Consider the following 19,970-nt stretch of genomic DNA (forward strand, 5'->3'; position numbering starts at 1 on the left):
TGGTAGTTGTTGGCCAGAAAAGAAAACAAAAGGGCAACAATGATGATAATGCTCTTGCTGGAAGAAAAGAAGAGCTATTGCCCTTGGACAAATAAGGGAGAAGAGACACCTTTCACGGTGGTTGGACAAGGAGAAAAAGGGTTGCACGCAAAAGGGATGCTCACTCCTTCATTAGCAACCTTGGCTAGCCCCGATAAGCTCAACCACAACACTGAGAGAGCGAGGAGAGGAGAAAGGGTTGCCTACTCTTGTTGTTGGGAGAGGGCAGCAACTAGGGTTTCCTTTTCCTCCCTTTGCTGGCAGTCCATCAAGCTCCGGCGAACTCCGAGGAGCTTCGGCGGTGCTGTCAAGAAGCAGGGACAACAGGGAAGCACAGCAAGGAGCAAGAGAGAAGAGAAAGACAGGTGTGAGGGGTTGTTGGCCGGAAAAGGCAGCACCTACGCTGCTGTCGTTGGCTGTTGGAGGAGAAAATGGCAGCAGAGTTGCTGCTCTGCTCTTTGCTGGAGGAGGAGAAGAGGTGCGGGAGGAGAAAAAGAAGAAAAAAGAAGAAAGAAAAGAAAAGGCAGGGATGGGGTGGAGGAAATGGGCATGAGTATGGTAGGTATGGGTGTCAGTAGGTTGTTTTTTTTTTCATACTTAACATGGTCGGAGTCATTGGACTCAAGAAATTCTAATTAGCATATACTTATGGCCTTGTATATGTTATTACATTGCACGTGCACTAATGATGTGTTCATATGCAGGAGATAAGCTGTCCCAACATAGAGGCCCTTGTGCAAACCATGGTGTTCTTATGGCAATATCAATGAGTGGACCTGGAAGAGGAGGTGGCTTGTTGGATAAGCCAACCATAGAGAAGACTACACCTAGTCGAGAATCTGAATTTGATATAAAGTATGCACTTTGAAGATTTACCTTTGATTTACAATGTCTTATTTATGTAGGTTGTTCTATTGTGTGCGCACTCTTCTCACATTCAACATCAGACACTCAACTATCTCATGTAGCTTGATCATTTGTTAATTGTGCATTCATTAAGAACATAAAGACACCAAGGTTTAACTATGTTTGAGATTTTCCTCACTTTGTCATTTCAAACCTTGACTTTTTTCAATGTGCAATGGATCACTGCTATTTTAATGCCAACTGATCAAAATTATAATACATGTTACTATTAACAATCCTACAATTTATACATAATTATTTTTCTCTTTAAACACTTCTATTTAACACTTCTTGGTTCTTTATTGTGGAAGTTCATATACGTTCATTTTTCTGAAAATTTTATGGTTATCTGTAGCATACTTGTTCTGTTGTTCTTTACATTTTTTCCTTGTAATGTGAGTGCATCTTTGAAAAATGTTTTGTTTTTTCACTCCTAATCATCTAGTCAATCTTCACTGTTGGCAAAATTAACATTTTCAAATTTTCCTTTCTACTTCTAATTTGTCAAATAAATATTAACCAAAGTATTGTTTGTGCCACTACACAGATTGTATACACCATTTTTTAGAGGAAATATTGTTTGAAAACTAGCTCATTAAAATCACAATGGTTTAGGAGGTTTAAAACATTTGAGGTGGATGAAATCAAGAATTGATCTGTTCTGCAATATTTAGTTCAGGATATTAGTTAACAGTCGCATAGAACTTGATCAATTTATGTTATTTGAAAGTTGAGACCCTCATACAAGAGCCCTTGTGACTTCTGATTCCACTATGCATACCACAACCAGATCCCTCACTTAGCAAATCATTGTTGGTAATGCTTGATGGAGGTCCCACTCAATTTCTTCCTTGTATTTCTTTTATTTGGATACTAAACATGCATGGAAACTATTGAACTAAGGAATTGAGTCATTGTTCATCCTAATAAGCAATAGATGAGATGCTCCTTAACAGTTCCACTCCTATTATTTCATGTTTTTATTTAGTTGCACTAAGTTCTCCTTTGATGGGTTTGAAATTCTGCTGCTAATTTCAGTCTCAGCTTGTGCTCGCTAATATAGACAGGGAAGAGATGTTGAAGGATCCAATTAAGTTAAATTTGAGGAAATAAATTTGTATTAGTTGTACTCATTAGCGACTGTAATATATATACAAGATTCTAGACATAAGACTAACCCTAAGGTCTTTATATGTGGCTAAGCCCACTACACATGATGTATAAGGCCCAATTAACTCTTATAAAACATGCTTTTTAAGCTGAAGCAGATACTTTCTATATTTGGCTTGTTACATGAACCTTAAAATTTAGACTAAGATATGATTACAATGAAATGAAGATACGATACTCATGTACATGCAAAATAAAATCTGAGAAGTTAATGTAGTGCACAGCCAATGATTCCTTCAAACTCACATCAACCTTGTTACATGAACCTTAAAATTTAGACATTGTATATGAACATTAAAATTTAGATTAAGATATGGTTATAATTGAAACAAAAATATGATACTCACACAGGCAAAACAAAACTTAAGAAGTTAATGTAGTGCATGCCTAATGATCCCTTCAAACTTAACCTTTGTTACATGAACCTTATAATACATGAACTTTATAATTTAAACTAAGATATGATTATAATGAAACAAAAATAAAAGCAGAAAATGTCTATTGGTTTATAAAGGACCAGGGAAAGACTCATTTTCTCATTGCTCATTATAATATTCTGACTACAAAAATTAAATAAACTATAAGTGCAAATCATTTTGAAAAGAAAGAAATATATAATTAATAAATGATAATCCAAAAATTAAATCTTAATTGTTGCAAGCATATTTAACTAAGACTAAGGTGATTAAATTAATTAACAAATATTAATAGAAGACAAACATATATTAGCAATCTAATTATTATTAAGTAAAATAATTAATTATAATAAAAAATTAATATTATTAATAATTTAATTAAATATCAAAATGTATTTGCATGACACTATATAGTACTACGATCTTATCGTTCGGGTCAATTCTGACACGCTTTAAAATTGTAAAGTTTGATGCATACACAAGTGAAATAAAACTTAAGAAGTTATTTAACACAGCCAATGATCCCTTCAAACTCACATCAACACAACCATCAAGGTCTTGTCTCAAGTAACCACACTGATGAAGAGAGAAGAAACAAGAGAGGAGGAATGAAATGAGAATGAAGAGAAATCAGAGGAATCAGCTTCTCAAGTGGATGCTCTCTAAAGATAACATACTGAAAGAAGGAACAAAGGGTGGAAAATTAATTCTGGAAATGCTATGTAACCTGAGGAGGTTGAGGAAAAGACTCTTAGGAGCATCAGAAGGAAGATGGGATGTCATTTGATAAGCAGATGTGGGGTGTGAACTTAATGGAGGTAGGTGGTAATGATGTCATGGATCCAGCAATGGTGGGCATGGCGGCAGTAAAGAAGGAAGCAATGGTGATATAAGCATGCTTCCAGTTGTACTCAAGGAAGAGTTCGAGTTAAGAAGCTGGGCTGCTCTGGACCATGGACAAGGGACAAGGACATCTAGGTGAAGACACCATGGACCATGTGATACAAGATCTCAAAGATGTCAGTATGAAATACCTACACAAAGAAGTTGTGAGAGATGAGGTGCTTGACACAACTAAATAGCCGAAAGCATGGGTTCCTACACGTACTTTCTTCATTGCTTTCAGTGGTTCTATGTGAATGCAAGAAGTGTATGGAGGATCAGAGGAGTTAAATGGAGTTATGTGCAATTGACTCCCTTGCTCTTGAGTGCAGCCTCGACACTCCTTAGCATCGGTGCCCATGGAGGTGGTCTTGTGGAGCTCTCTTTGTTGCACTACAATGTCCAAGGTGAGGAAGTAAGTGTTGGATGATGGTGTCTAGTGGCTAAATCATGGCTTTAGTTTGGGTTTCAAGAAGAGAAGCCAAACTATTTTAAGCCAATAGCTTAGATGTGCCAACAAGAACCCATCTTCAGGGTGATGTGGTTCGCAAAGAACAACGAAACAAGATGGGAAATTGACTGAGCAGACACTATATCATCCTTTATTATTGTAGTTAATCCTATTTTGTGTATCATATCACTAAACTAAACATCTAGATTATAGGTTTAGGAGCCTTTGAGCATATATTTGGTAACATTCTCCTTTTATCTGGTCTTACACAATCCCATCGTAGCTATGCTAGTTTGTAGATGGTTCACTCCTATATTGTCTTTATCTCTTTATTTATTTTTCTACATTTATAGTTTGCCCTGTATATACTATCCATGAGCAAACTAATTAAGTTGCTAAATTGTTAAGTAACCTTTAATTAAGTTCACAAGTTATCAGAGAACTTAACACAAAACATGAGTCTCAAGGATGGTATTAGTTGATAGTCATTACCTTTTCATCTACTATAGTGGCTGACTTATCTCCTCTTTGGATATAGTCTTCTAGAACATCTTATCCTATACAACCTTTAGAAGATGTTCCTAGCTTATCGAGTTTGCAAAAAGTGCAGATCTCTTAACCGGGCAACACTTTTGGTTCTCATTTCTTAGTTGATCACAAAACATACCTCTTCACCCTTTTTCTTTCTTTAGTCTTTTCTAATCTTTGGAGGTCCTAATCACCCCTTCAAAGTTACCCCTTCACATCATCGTGAGCCTACACAATAGTGAGCCATTTTACAAAATATGACTTGGGAGACTGTCCTATAGTCAAAGGCTTCACAACTATAAACCCTAATTAGTTCACCCACTACCTAGGCAATCACAACATTACAAGATGTTACATGCCTAAAGACAAAAAATAATGATTATAATCACTCAATGTAATCTCTTATGATTCTCATGCTTTCGTGTCTTTAGCTCCTCAAGTCCATCAAGTTACTTCCCGAGCTTGAGTGAATCTACCCAATCCAAGCAACACCCATCTGAGCCTTAGCTCTTGAGCCCACTGAGCTCCTCCCTGAGCTTCAATGCAGAAGCTTGATTCAAGCCAAGTTCCTGAACACAATCTCCTTGATCATCATGTTCTCAAGCTCCATGAGCTGCATTTGATCTACCTTAGCCCTCGAGCCCCTCAATCTTCATGATTGTCATATGCATTATCTAAATAGCTGCACACTATATGAGATCACAAAACACAATTATCATTTGGCATTTTTCTAATATAATTCATCTTATTCTTCCGATGTTATTTCTCAAAAAAAAAAAAAAAAAAATGGTAGGCACACGTGCCCTATTATGCTTGTGTTTGATTCTGCCAATGATGAGAGAACCATTAAACTTTACAATCACAAATAACACGACAAATTTTGAATCTACATGTGCAAGCCCTAGGTGAGAGGGGTGCCCTATAAGGGATGCCAATATTAGTACTCCACGAGACAATATTTGTTGAAGCTTCATTTTGGTGCTACATTCCTTTAGATTAAATCTTTATGCATAGGAAGATGTAACTCAAAAATCTCGGTATAATAATCATGTGCCATTTGGTTTGGACACTTTCTAGCTTGATACAGTGCATCTTATGACATTTCTCTTCTACAATTTTGTTATTAGTAGGCGCATGGTATATTTCTTCGGAAAATTTGATAATTTTCCATCTAATTCATCCCTATTAACCTGATGTTGAATTTTTCAAAAAGTTTGCTTTCTATATGAACTAGGCTTAGTGTTTTTTAATGTTACAAATTTCCTTTGTGCACGAGCCCTTGTAGATCCCTTATGCCACCATTGGTTATCTATTGTAGGATCAAAACGTGTTCCCCTTCAGATATTAATAATGTCATGGGTTTTGAAGGGGTTAAGGGGGTGACTTGTGCCCGTCAAAGATCATTTTCTATAGTCATGACAAGTTGGTTATGGAAATGTTCTGGTTGGCTAGTCATTTGCATAAATTTGTTTTCTTGCTGCATATGTTCAATACGGCAGATGTCAGTTCTAGAAAGTAATTCAGTCACTCCACTTTGTATTTTACTTAAGAATTTGCCTAAATTTGCAATTTGGTCATCCGATCTGATTTCATGTTGAATATTAACACCTTCCTACTGTCGCATTTTAGATGTTGCCAGGTAACTGTATCTGACTTGTATATATGTCAAAGGTCTTTTCTTCCCAAACAGCTTTTTCTTGGAGGAAAAAAAAACATTAATGTTTTTTTGCCCAACTTACAATATGTTCGACAACAATTGTCTTCATTGTTTTTCAGGAAATCTAGGAAAACAGCTCCTCCTTACCGTGTGATATTGCACAACGACAATTACAACAAGCGTGAGTACGTAGTCCAAGTTCTAATGAAGGTGATCCCAGGAATGACGCTCGATATCGCTGTAAACATCATGCAAGAGGCCCACCACAATGGCCTAGCAGTTGTAATTATTTGCTCTCAAGTAGATGCTGAGGAGCACTGCATGAAGCTCAGGGGTAATGGTCTCCATAGCTCAATTGAGCCAGCTAGTGGTGGCTGCTGAACTCTTCTATTGCATGACAAGTGACAAACCACAAGTAATGTTTCGATGTGATCGAGTTTCCTTCTGTATGTGGATGTAGATATTCAATAGGGCTGTCTGAATGATGCCAATTTGAGGATAGTGAAACGAAATAGATGGAGCTGCAAGAAGCATATGCATATAATAACTCTTCACGTCATGATGTATTTACCGATGTATCTTCTTAATTAAACCGTACATTGATATTATGTTGATAGGTACCTACGAACCCTCTAGTTGGCCATTGGGTTTGGTGATTAATACTTGAAACCCCTTTTTGATCATTTCTTGTGTGCCATCTCATTGCTTTTCAGTTGCCGCTGGCACTCATTAACATTGCTATTTGATCTCTGCTAACTTAATGTGTCCGTTTTTTGCAACTTTGTCTCCATCCTAAGCTACTTTTGCCTGTCCAGCTCTTTTTCCTTTAAAGAGCTATAAATTCGTATATTCAAACATTAACTTTTAAAATATTCATTTCAAATTTACTGTCTCCGTTGATAGTAAACAAATATACAAATAATTTATAAATAAATTTACTAATTTAATTAAATTTTAATTATAAAACTATTTTTAAATTTTGATTTTATATATATTAATTTATACTTTTTTATACAACAACAACAACAAAAAATAATATAATTTCAATAATTGAATGGCAACAAGAGCTCAAACTTAGCTAAAATTTAATAAAAATATAATAGAATTAAACTCAAGTTTAACTCACACTTCCCCCTTTGAATCCTGTGTTGGTAAATTCACTGTCTTATTCCTAGTAATCATGTTCATCGCTGCTGCTTCTTAATTACCAAAGCGTAGTGTAACCCAGTTTGCTTCTTCTTATGCCAATCTCTTCCAATGCTGCAGTTTTGTCCTGGCTTTCCCATGTCAATCTCAGTCCCAATAGTTATTCATTTACTAAGTTTTTTAAAATTTCAAGGTTATCATAGAATACAACCTTAAGCAATTCTTGCAAGTTGATCGTTTGACATCCTATAGAATTCCCATGAAGATGGAAGTACGGAATAGGTCGATCGGTCTCACGTGCCCTGCTGACCATTGACATCTCCAGAAACCAGTCGGAAGTCGGAAGGGAAGAGGCTAGGATCCATCTGCTGATTACAACTATGAATTCTCTCTGGAAGCTCTTAAATAAACATACTTGTCATAATGCACTCCCTAGTGAATATATCTGCCAATCAGAGCTACAAATCCTCTTTACAAACTTCTCTGGTAAACACAATTGTACCCCTGGGACTATAGTACAGCAGCAAGGCATCCAAGTTGTCATCCCCAGAGCTAGCTAGATTTTTCATTTTTTTTTTCTAGTAAACATAATCACGATCAAGCCCCCAAAAAAGGTACTCCCTGGTATGTACTTGAGCATATTACACCTCGTGAATAGAAGGCAGAGATGGATTAATACTCCAATGATAAGATTTCTATATGAAGGAGAACCTTGACAATGGCAATCAACATGCTTCATCTATTACTATATTAAGCTACTACTTTTTGGCGATCAAGATACTAAAATCAGTAAAAGGCTCAATTGTTATCGATCTTCGTACAATAACACCAGGATGGAAGCTACACAGTTCTTGAAAAAAAAAAAAAAGCACAATCTGTTAACTTTTCCCATTAGAATTAGGGAGCAAGGAAGTAATTTCATCCACTACTCTGAAAATGTGAACCTTCAAATGTTGTTTCTTAATTAGCTCGAAGATGCACACGTCAAACTTCTCCAGATTATGAGCTTTAGCAAAGGCCCCCCAACCGCCACTCAAAGCGCCGCGATTGCCATAATAAACATAGGTCACAGCCCATCGCTCGTCATTCTCATCCCACAATGTAAGAACCTGAGATATTCTTGGTAGATGTGGTTGTGCGAAAGAGCCAGGAACATTCTGTATCATTTGTTTATAGTTAGTTAAGCATTGTAAAGAATGAGTAAAACAGAAACTTTTTACAGCTATAATAATTGAGCAAACTATAAGTAATTTAGAAAAAGATCTCAAATCATGGAATAAAAGTTGAGAATTGACTATTTGCCGCACTTAGTTTTGTAAATGTCCAGCAGACACACCTCCAAAAGTTAAAAAGCCTAAATACCCCATTTCACTAGTCAATCTCAACACATGTCAAGTATGGTCCAATCGACTAATGGATGATAAAATAATTATTTTCATTTAAATGGGCCTATATATTCAAATTTACATATAAGGGCACGAATGAGTTTGTCGCAATCTCAAGAACATACTGATGATCTCAAATTTGTACTTTGGCTCTTGGAGGTCCATAGTGAAATCATCGTTTAAGCTTAATAGATCTATATTGCACAAAATGAGAGTTTGAGGGCATAAAGAACTAATATATCTATATTGCACAAAATGAGAGTTTGAGGGCATAAATAAGTTCTTCGGATCTCTAAAAGCACTCTAATGAAGACAAATTGGGCAGGAAATCAAGCAGCTTGCTCTTGCAGTCAGCAGCCTATCTCATGGGCTACAAGCTGAAGCCAGTCAAGAATTTAATTGAGAGAAGGTAGCAGATCTTGTGGCCTACAGCAGACTCTTGTGTGCTCAGGCAGCAGTGTTTAATGGAACTACTGGAATCCGATCAGCCACTCCCAAGCAGCTTATTTCCAATCGAGGGTTGACCTTCCAACAAGATTAATGAATTAAAGGTGTTTTCACCTTTTAATTTAAATTTAAGGGGTGGCTTTTAGCTCTTTACCTACACATTATAAATGTGAAATAAAATCCAATTTACCTCTTTATTCTTGTATAAGAGACCCCAATTCTTCATTTCAAAACAAACAATCTCAATCTCAATTTGCATTCTTCTCTTGAGATCTCTTATTCTCTTCTCTAAGAGTTCTAAAATGTTGAATGTTCATCACGTCTCCAAATTTGAAGTGCTCTTATTTTGAGAAGAATTTTGTATTTTAAAAAATGATTATTAATTGCAGCAAAAGGTGATAACCCTCACCCTGAAGGCCCCTCCAGGACTGCCCCATGCGATCTGAAATGGAGGTAAGCCACAGAAAGTTTTGCCTAGTGGCCCTTTGCATGGGGGGTGTTAGGTGAAAAAAAAAGCACATGAGTTGCACAATATCATCTTAAAGAGAAATTCCAACTCTTTCCTTGACCTTGCGACTACCCTGAATTCCACATGAGAATAAGTACATTAACGAAGTCCAACAACAACACGTAGGGGATACTCAAAAGGGGTGTGTTGAAAGCTTGAAAGAACGTGTCTACTAACTAACAAATCATGATCCATGTCATCAATTTGATCATCCTATAGAATGGAGCCACCGCCAAGTCGACGAGCTCAAAGTGACTCGACTAAAGGATTTGTTATTGGGCAATATAGTCATGTTGAGTTGATTGAGCATTTTTTGTCGGGCAAAAAATTGAGATTGTGAAAACAGTTGACAAGGAAGGCTTATCAAGGTTTATGGAATTGTGCTGAACTCCAACATACATATGCATTAATTGTTATATTTCTAGCCTAATATTGTTAGTTGTCTGCCGATTTGCCATTATTTTTCTTATTATAATGCACCTTAAGAGTCATACGTTGTAAAGTAGGAACCGGAGGTTTCAAACTATGTAAAATCTCGTGTTACCACTTATTTGTAATGTTTTATATTTCCACTATATTAACTCAATTGATTGACCTTGCTAAGTATTAGCAAGAGAAAAAATCTTTAAATCTTCAAGTCAAGCATTATTCATTCCCCTCTAACTATTTGACATATCATCTTACAACAATCCTAACAAACTAGAAAATCTCGTAATTCTGATTCTATTTTACTAAGGTAGATTCGAAGTCACAAGCAACATCAACAAATGCAATAGTTTTTCATTGGAACTCTTTATTGAGCCTTTTGGATCTTATATTAGCTTCCATTTATATGGGGATTACTGGAAATTGATTTTCATAACTAATGAAATCAAGTGAGGACATAGGTGATCTATTTTAAGAGTAGACCGTCGAAAGACTAATTTATGTATGTGGTTTTGATTTGATTCAATTACAATCAAATGAAGGTACAAAGCTCATATATGAGTGTAGTTTATGGATGTGAATATCTGAGCACTAACTCTAGTATATGCAAACATTAATTTGAGTGAGACCAGCTTGGAGGGAAAAGTTAGATTATGAAGTTTGGCTTCATTCTTAATTGGGTAGCACTCAGCATAGCCCAAGGTTTTAAGCTTGCTGCTGCCAGACCTTAATTAAGGTGGGCAGCAAGCCCTTGTGTAGCTAGAGCCAATGAATGGGTCTCCTTTAGGGAGCCCAATTGGGCAGGAAAGAACAGCTTGCTCTTTGTGTGTCCAGCAGCCTATCTCATGGGCTCCGAACTGTAACCAAATAAGAATTTAATTGAGGGCAGCTCATCTTGTGGCCTACAGCAGGCTCTTTCACGCTCATGCAAATGTTAGAATTGGAACAGCTGCACACAAGTGTCTTATCTCCAATTGACCATTAACTTTGCAATTAAATTGATGTATTAAAGGTGTTTTCACCTTTTTAATTTAAATTCAAGGAGTGGGTGGTCTTTTCACCTTCACATTATAAATATGAAATACAACCTTGTTAATTTGTGCCCTTGAACTTACCTCTTCATCCCTATATAAGAAACCTTAATCCTCTAATCCTTTTCTTGAGTTCTCTCTTCTCTTCTTTAAGAGTTCTAAGGTGTTGCATGATCATTAAGTCTCAAAATTTGAAGTCCTCATAGTAAAGACAAGTCATTGTATCTTGGAATACAATTGTCTATAACTTGTACTTGAATGGGACAATATTGTTTCAAATAGAAAGTCAAGTCTCACCTTGACCTCACAATTAACCCAAAAGGATGTGTCATCTAGGCAAAGGGGTTTGTTGATGAAGCCCAATAACTAGACGCCAAAGACTACTAAACCGAAGAGGTGTCTCAACTAGCCAAAGTGGTGCAACAAAGTCCAACAACTATGCATTGAAGATTCCTATCTTGAAGGGTGCACCAATTACTTGAAGGTGTGTGTTAACTAACTAAAGAGTTGGATTCAGATCGTCATTCTAATAATCCCACCATGTTGAGCCGTTGAACTCACCATCCAAAGGAAATGATAAAATTTTTATCATATAGAGGTTGGCTAATTATTAAATGAATTGGAAAAGAATGAATAAAAAGGAGTATTTTGTCATAGCAAGCATGCATAGTGCAAGAACATTTGCACTTTAACCATCTAGATAAATGGAATTATATGGACAACTTGTTGTCTAAACTAAAACTAAGGAACATAACCCCCACGAGTGTGGTGTAGTGGTAAAGAACTCAAAGGAACAAATAAGAGGTTGAGGGTTTGAATCTCAAATGGGGCAAATATCTTAAAGGCCAATATCTAAGTGTGCAAAACATGTGCTCTGAATTTACCCTAGATGAACCAGGAGGATGGTCGTCTACCACCAGGATTAGTCGGGCAAAGTCCAAACACTCAGATTATTAAAAAAAAAATAAAACTAAGGAACATAACATTGAAGGATCTAAGCAAAAAAGATGATACTGAAATGCACAAGGTTTCCACAATTTGTTATCCATCCGACCATTCTGGTAGAATCATGTTACAGACCAAGGTTTAAAATTCCGACCCGTGCCGAAGTTTCGGTCTCAGACCGGAACGATACGGTTTCGGTATCGTATCGTGCCGTGCCGATACAGTTTCAGTATTTTTTTATTTATATATAGTAATTATAAGATAAATATATTTATAATGCATATAAAAATAAGTTGTATATTGATTTATTATAAATTCTCAATTATTGAATAATTTAATATTGTTAGAAAAAATAATTAAAAATAGTTTTATTTAAATAGAATTGATATATCAATAATTTAAATTAAAATGGAAGTATCTATAATAATAATAATAATAAATATATACATTAATACAAGATATTACTTTATATCAATAATAATTATATAAATTAACTATTTATTCATTTAATTAATTATTAATTAAATAATATATATTTTAAATAGTAAAAAAATATCAAGTAAAAAAAATAAAATAATAAAAAAAAATCAGAATATAAATATAATTTATTAGAATTTTTTTAGAATTTTTAAAAAAAATTTAGAATTTTTTTTTTAAATTTAAAATAATAAAAAATATATTAGAATATAAATAAGAATTATTACATTTTTTTAAAATTTTAAATGAAATTTAAAACATTATTTTTTCAGAATATTAATTAATAAAATTTATTAAATTTATTTTAAATTTTAAATATATTTTTTATATATTTATTAGGATAATTTAATTAGGGTTTATAAAAGTCTCTTCGAAATATCACACATCCTCTTAGGAATTGTTTAAATTAATTAAATAAAATAAATAATTATTGAAAAGAAAAAAAAACTACGGATGCGAGATCGCTCGCAATCATTGCTCGTGATCCCGCACGGGGCGTCCGGCGACGCATGAAGCGTCGTTGAACGCCTCTGGCGGCGCCAGAAGGGTCGTCGGAAGCGTCCGACGACGCTAGAAGGGTCGTCGGAAGCGTCCGGCAACGCCGGCAGGATCGCCGGACACTTTCGGAGACGCCTTCGACACCGCCGAAGGCGTCGCGCGCGCCGCCTTATGTGCCGATGGCGTCACAGGACGCCGCCGGAGGTGTCCCGCGTCTCCCCCGACACTGCGAGATGCCGCCGGAGGCGTCCCGCGTCTCCTCCGGCGCCGCCAAGATGGGGATGCTTCATGTGCCGGTTTCAACCGCCCAGCGGAACGGTAAAAATCATCCGTGTCGAGCGGCACAGAAAGACATTTTAGCCGCTGTTACAGACAAGCATATGGCATTCATAACAAGGGTTGAGAAAACTGATTCTTTATGAATCAAGCATCTGTAGGTTGAGAAATTGAAACTTAAAATGCATGTCTTACGCGTATTACTCTCTGAAGATGATAACCTAAACAAATTTCTTTATGACAATAAGAGAACACGTTTGGCAAGATAAATAACTGAAACTGAGCTTACCATAAAAAAACTTGAGTAAACATAGGAATCCTGCATCACGATTAGGAAAAAGGGATTCTTTGACATAAAAGATTTTGCTTTGCAAAGAGCCTTGTCCACTTCTTCTTTAGTCACAGGTCTCCGTTGTGAAGAAAGAGGAGGCATTTTTTGCACCTTTGCCACAACTACATGAAGCATACAAAATAGTAAACACTTCCTAAGAACCTAGCTCAATTAATGATCAATCAAACATACAGCAACAAGAAAGGATGGTGTGACAATAGAAGAAAATATCTATGTTGACAGTAATAGAAATATACGTTCTCCTCGTCGACGAACTTTATTAGGCTTCCGTAATTGCAAGCACTCTTCAATTGACGATTTTGATGTAGAATATTGAGAAGAAATAATTGTTTTAGCAACTGCCACCAAGTAAGCTTTTGTTTGATTAAAAAATGGAGGGTAAGAATAAGACAGCCATATATATACGAGAACACATAATTACTTGTTTCAGCATCTGGGCTTTTCATCGATCTTCTAGATGCCAAATTACCAGAATAGAATATCTCCTTTGACTTAGGTTCTTGAAGGCAATTAATACTTCTCATCTTTCTCTTTTTATCAATACCTGGACCATTATTTTGTGAAAAAATCTGTGTATTTAAGGCTGTTGCCTCCCCTTCTTCCTCCTTCACACAAATAATGTCAACTTCCTGCTGGGAAGTTCTAGGAACAATAGCCATCTCTTCAGCGGGTCTTGGCTCGTTAACATCAGCAACATTTTGAGCATGAGGCCTGGCAAGAAAAGCCACCTCCTTTTCACATGCAGTTGCATCAAAGACCAAGACTGAGAAGCAAGAGCATCCATCAAACCGAAACACCAAAATGTCACCAGTCTCGATGGCATGGTCTGTGACAAACTCCTTCCATCCACTCTCAAAGCGAAGCCCGTTTGAGCTATCAACCAGTTCCACATCCCACACATTGCCACTGGGACCTCTTAAAGAAACCATCCTAAGTGATTTGTTCCTTAAATGCACTCGAAAAGCTGGTGGGATTTTCTGCATAGATCAACAAAATATTTTGAATTGAACAACTGCCCATTCTTCAATATTCAGTTCATACTTGGGGCACGTGATGTATATACAGTCATTGTTTGTGCTATGTAAAATTAACTTAATGCAAGAAATAGCTAGCTGCTTGTCTACAATGAACCAATCATAAATAACACCAAAAATCATCCAAAATGTAAAGAACAATGCAAACTCAGAAGGCCATTCCGTATATTCCATTTGAAAAATAAAACAACCAAGAAATAGAAGAGAGGAAATGAAATATTATTCTTGTGCTTGATTGACTTCTCTAAAATCTTGATCTTTTATACAAGAAAGCTAAGAAAAGGGCAACATGTAGAAGAGATGGATTACCAGGTGTTGGGAGGTCAGATCAGGGAGGAAAACCTTGATGAAATGGTGGCTTGGGAGCTTCATCACCTCCTCCGGTTTGCTGCACATATTCATGATGTTCCTCTTTCTTTCTTGTTTAATCTGCGCTCTAAATTTTTTAGTTCCCTACTCAGTCTTTTCTAGCCCCGCAGGATTTCATTGGAAGTACAACTTGCTAGCAAAACAATTCATGTTGATCCACACCTTGTATTCACATTGAAACATGAAAACTACTGAGAGGCAATTAAGAAAGAAACTCTTTCATACACATGAAATAAATTGGATCTAGAAACCAAAAGCCTGAAAAGCAACCAAATGAGGAAGCATTAAGAGTATGAGAAGTCCAAGAGTTATGCATGTTAATTGTTACTCACCTTAACTTTATGAGAATACCAAATCAAACTTAACACTTTCAAGAAATTGAATGTAGCAACCACCTGATGATGTAGTTGTTGAAGGATGATGATGATGAAGTCACACTAATGTCATCATGAAGGTCCTATAAGATCAAATCACTGTTACAACACAGTAGTAAAATTTGAGCAATGATAATGCATGGACGATGCAGTGCCTAAAGATAGTATTCAAATGTTTGCAAGATTGTCAGAGGGATTTGAAGGTTGAAAGTAAAATAAGAATGGGAAAATCATAAAGTGCACTATGCTATTAAATGATTTGCATTAGAAGATGGTACATTTTCAACTCCGTACCTAGAGCTAAAGACCAGTCCTTTATTTCCATCAAATGAATTATGTCATCTTAGCTTTGACTGCATACCATGACTTTCTTTGTGCAAATGGAATAGCCATCCAATGGATATTCAATAAATATTTCGACAAACTATAATTCTATCATCATGCTTGCTGGAATTTTTTTCTTCTTAAAACCTGATCAACATTTAAAAAGACCACATGTTTTCAGTTGGATAAGATGCTGGAGTAAGTGTCAGCTGTGCTTAAACTGAAGATAATCTTGTGTAACATTAACATTTAGAGTAGAAACTTAAAATTTTGCCTCTGAAATCACCGTAAAACTACAGGTGTTTGACACTGCAACATTGGTAAAGGAATTTGACTAAGCAGATGCTCAAGGTGAAGAACCATAGGTGTCAAGGCCACCTAAGAGATGAACTGTCTTCCTAGTACATACTGCATCCTAATGAGTGTGTATTGCATTCGACATAATTGAAGTGTCAATGACTTTAAGTCTTTCCAATGGTATCTACTACCTCTATTGATTTACCAGTGAGGGCTCCTATGTCCATGTTCCAAATCTTAGACTATTAGTTTTTCTATCATATTGCTCTTATCTAACCTATGGTGTGAGAACTCTTGCCTATTTAACACTACACACAAGTTCTCATGGAGATGTAGCAATCCTTGCGATACGTTACATTCGGACCCTACAACACGTTTGGGCTATTTAACATTCGGCTATTTAACCTATGATGCAGCGGTCCTTGCCTAGTTAACATTCGGACTCTTGCATATCTAGCATTACACCTGAGTTCGGGAGATGTAGTGGTCCTTGCCAAAGCATTACAGTCGGACCCTACAACGTGTTTTTTCCCGGGAAGGACCTAGCATTAGCATAATTGTTTAATGGATCCATTCATTAAATATTTGTCATAGTTTTAACGCTTGTTGACAACTTAACGCAACCCTCCTCCTTTATCTAGGCTTGGGACTAACCATGGCGGGTTCGTCACGGACAGAGTTATTCAAGAGTAAGTATTATTATCAAGAGTAAAAAAAGCATAATTGTAGGTCAAGTGTTATTCAAACTCTTGAGCCATCCAACCATCGTCGTCTATCGTTTCCTACCATAGTAAAACTTTTTTTCCTAACACTTTTAGGAAAAAAGGAATACACAAGAAACAATTATAGAAGCAATAAAATGGACTAATTAAGCAAAAGATAAAGGAATGAAATACAACATTCAAAACACGAACATAAGTTTTGTGAATTGAATGATGCTAGATATCTTCATTTGAAGTGCATATTAGTCAAGATATGTTATCTCATCAACCATTCAGATAAGTCAACCAAAAAAAACAAAAATACTAAAGTAAATAGAAAATCAACTCATGATCAGTCACGATGTGGCTTATAGACTGAGCACACAGGGATTGGGTTGCGTTTGTTTAAGCATTCATTTGAAATAAAGAGGAAAAAGACATTGTACATGATGATAAACTAATGCCCAATACTATTTGGAACAGACATTTGTACAAACAATTCAGAGTCATCAACCATGAACAAGAAGCAGCAAAAAATAGGAAGTTGAGATATCAACACTATTATCACTCATATGACCAGGGTCAGCTTTAGGCATAGGCTACTAAGACCTATGCCTAGGGCCCCAATAAAATTAGGGCCCATTATATATATATATATATATATATATATTGAGAGAATAGAAAAAGATATTAAAAGATTTGCAACATGATCTCATTGGATTTCATAATGATATCTTTGGATTTGCATGCTGTATGATCTTATTGGATTTCCCATATATTTTATTATGTTCCAATGGATTCATCAAAATTCTACCGTTCTTTTTATCCCTCTTATCTATAGAAACCCTACCTTTCCATTGGATTTCTCTTGTTACTTTCCTCTCTTTCCTTTTGGCCCTTTTCCAACTTGAAGCCAATTTGAAGAAGTGACAAGGGGGTGAAACTGTGATGTATAATAACTATTTTTTGGTAAAAATATCTTCTTTTGAATTTTTTTTAGAGAAAAGTTGTTGTTTTGTTTCATTACCTTAAAGCTTAAGCACAACAACTCATTATTTTTCCAGTGTATGATTAAATTTGGTATTATGTAATGAGATTTTTTTTTTTTATCAAATTGATGACTCAATCAATATATTGCACTCTTTTTGCTAGGAGTCATTCGTTAATTATTGTTGGATAAAGAAATCAAAGAATGTAAAGATTTAGTGGTAGGATTTCCTTTTACAGAGAATGCAAGATTACTCAAAAAAAAATGAACAAGATAGTGATTTAGAAAAGGAAAGAGGAAAGAGGTTCTTTATTATAAAATGATTGTATAATGATTAAATCATTGTTATTTTTTTTCTCTTGTTTATAAAAATGCATCCAAAAGAATGTTTATTATATTGTACAGAGTCAAATTTTGAAGTATCATTATATTGAAATTGTAAGATATAAATCAAATTTTTATTTCTTTAATTTTAAACATTTTTATTTTGATAAATTAGTAGCGACTTATATTTTTATTATTATTATTTGTATATAAATATGTTTACTAAAAAAATCATTGTTGTCCATCTCGAGTCTGAATGAAAAAGGGTGAGAGATTTTTTTTAAAAAAACAATATCTAAACCCTAATCTTTTTCCGCCTGGGGCCTCAACTAGGCTTGAGCGGGCCTTGCATCTGACCAAGGTTTCCATGAAGGACAAGTACTGCCCAAAACAACCTTAATTTCTCAATCCCTCAATCCCCCGGAAACAAAGAATCTCACAGGGAGAATGTGGGATGAGAACGGCGGTCAAGATAAAGAGGGGCAAGCAACTACTTGCAACCGATCAATCAAATACAACAAAGTAGAATAAAAACACGGATTTGATGATCAATATGCAATCAGTTTATACCTACCTCCATACTACAAAACAATCGTTAGCCTTCTTCATAATCAAATGCATAGTTTATGCTTTCAAAAACAGCAACCACAATTTAGATAGTAGAGAATGCGCGGAGAAGGGCATAAATTTGCGAAATATGAAATCTTCAGTTGAGAAAATACTTTACTTGAAAGGTCAGGTCTCTGTAGCAGCGGAGCAAGAGGGGGAAGGGCCTCAAGGTTAGGGCGGTCCGTTCTACGTCGACAGGAAGAGAGAGAGAGAGAGTGACGAGAGAGAGAGAGAGAGACGAAGCGTTCCGTTTTGAGGGGGGAGGATGGACGAGGACGATGGCCGGGTGTTGGCCGCTCAAGGTGGCGACGGGGAGTGAGCGAGAGGGACTGTGGGAGTAGACGAGTCGGGATTTGGTGGCGGAAGGCCGAAATCACCGGCACACCCACCTACCCACCCAAACCCCAAAGGACGGATCGGTGTACGTAAGAAAATCTACATTTTTTCCATTTAAGTTGACTTAAAAAACTAAATAATAATAATAATGGATTGATTTTTTTTTGTTAAAAACTGATTTTTTTTATTCATTTCAAGTCAGGCTAAATAGATTTTCACTCCCTTCCAGCATCTGCATGTCTGCTGCGAGTCTAACGATGAGCTTACTAGTTGGCGACGAGCTAAGCTCACAAGCTCGCCGCTAAGCAACTGTGAGATGAAACATTTAATTAAAAAGAAATCAGAAAGTAAAAAAAATCATCATTTTTCAAAATAGAGCCCAGGAATATTCTTCTAAATATTCTGAATACTTCTATAGTTAAAATGTAAATATTTATCATCCTAGCCTGTTTATCTTGTTTTCAAACCTGGACTCTTGAAGAATTTTGTTTTCTATTTTTTAGTTGGAATGTATATTATGCGAATATTTTCTTTATCAATTTTTTCTTTGATAAAATGATGATCCCTTAGATTGTGAGTGATAGTAACTGTTGCTTGATTATCATAGTAGAATAGAATATCATATGAGTCATTAAAGAACTTCCATTCTTCCGATAATCTCAATTCTTCCGATAGTTTCCTAAGACATATCTCATGTACAAGTACTCAAAATTCTACTTCGAGCCACTATTGATTATTTTTTACTTGTCCATTTTACTAAGTTTTTCCAAATAAATATACAATATCCTGTTGTTAATTTCCCTTCTATAGAGAAACTTACCCAATCAATATTAATATAAACTTCTATTATTCCGTGATAACTTTTCTTGAAAAATAAACTCTTTCTCAACTCAAGGTGTCTTTTAGATATTTTAAAATTCCATAGATTGTCTGGTCTTTCTTTAGGAGCATGCATAAATTGACTAACAACACTTATTACAAAGGTAATATCAGGATGGTATGGTAGATAATTAAGTTTACCAACTAGCTAATCTTTAATATTGCTCTCGATTAACCTCCTTTCCACTTTCAAGC

At 35.7% G+C, this 19,970-nt stretch overlaps 2 protein-coding genes across 8 annotated transcripts; one reads left to right on the forward strand and one right to left on the reverse strand.

Moving 5' to 3' along the window:
- Nucleotides 1–705: 705 nt before the first annotated feature.
- On the forward strand, nucleotides 706–6,732 carry LOC121976117 (ATP-dependent Clp protease adapter protein CLPS1, chloroplastic-like). The gene is made up of 2 exons (XM_042528113.1): nucleotides 706–894; nucleotides 6,169–6,732. Exons 1-2 carry the CDS (start codon nucleotides 725–727, stop codon nucleotides 6,428–6,430), a joined length of 432 nt encoding a protein of 143 aa, XP_042384047.1. The 5' UTR covers nucleotides 706–724; the 3' UTR covers nucleotides 6,431–6,732.
- Nucleotides 6,733–7,973: 1,241 nt separating this feature from the next.
- Nucleotides 7,974–18,992, reverse strand: LOC121976118 (B3 domain-containing protein Os11g0197600-like). 7 transcript variants are annotated; one of them, XM_042528120.1, is made up of 8 exons: nucleotides 18,679–18,992; nucleotides 15,612–15,788; nucleotides 15,339–15,400; nucleotides 14,884–15,105; nucleotides 13,962–14,517; nucleotides 13,777–13,878; nucleotides 13,478–13,641; nucleotides 7,974–8,352 (listed from the first exon to the last, which is right to left on the reverse strand). In XM_042528120.1, the coding sequence occupies exons 4-8, from the start codon at nucleotides 14,974–14,976 to the stop codon at nucleotides 8,074–8,076; spliced, it is 1,194 nt and encodes a 397-aa protein (XP_042384054.1). In that variant the 5' UTR covers nucleotides 14,977–15,105; nucleotides 15,339–15,400; nucleotides 15,612–15,788; nucleotides 18,679–18,992; the 3' UTR covers nucleotides 7,974–8,073. The 7 variants fall into 7 exon arrangements, with proteins under 7 accessions (XP_042384054.1, XP_042384050.1, XP_042384053.1 ...); XM_042528116.1 differs by having other exon boundaries at nucleotides 15,276–15,400; XM_042528119.1 differs by lacking the exon at nucleotides 15,612–15,788.
- Nucleotides 18,993–19,970: the final 978 nt, after the last annotated feature.

This window comes from Zingiber officinale, chromosome 4B, assembly GCF_018446385.1.
Source record: "Zingiber officinale cultivar Zhangliang chromosome 4B, Zo_v1.1, whole genome shotgun sequence".
In the NCBI taxonomy this organism is placed as follows: domain Eukaryota; kingdom Viridiplantae; phylum Streptophyta; class Magnoliopsida; order Zingiberales; family Zingiberaceae; genus Zingiber; species Zingiber officinale.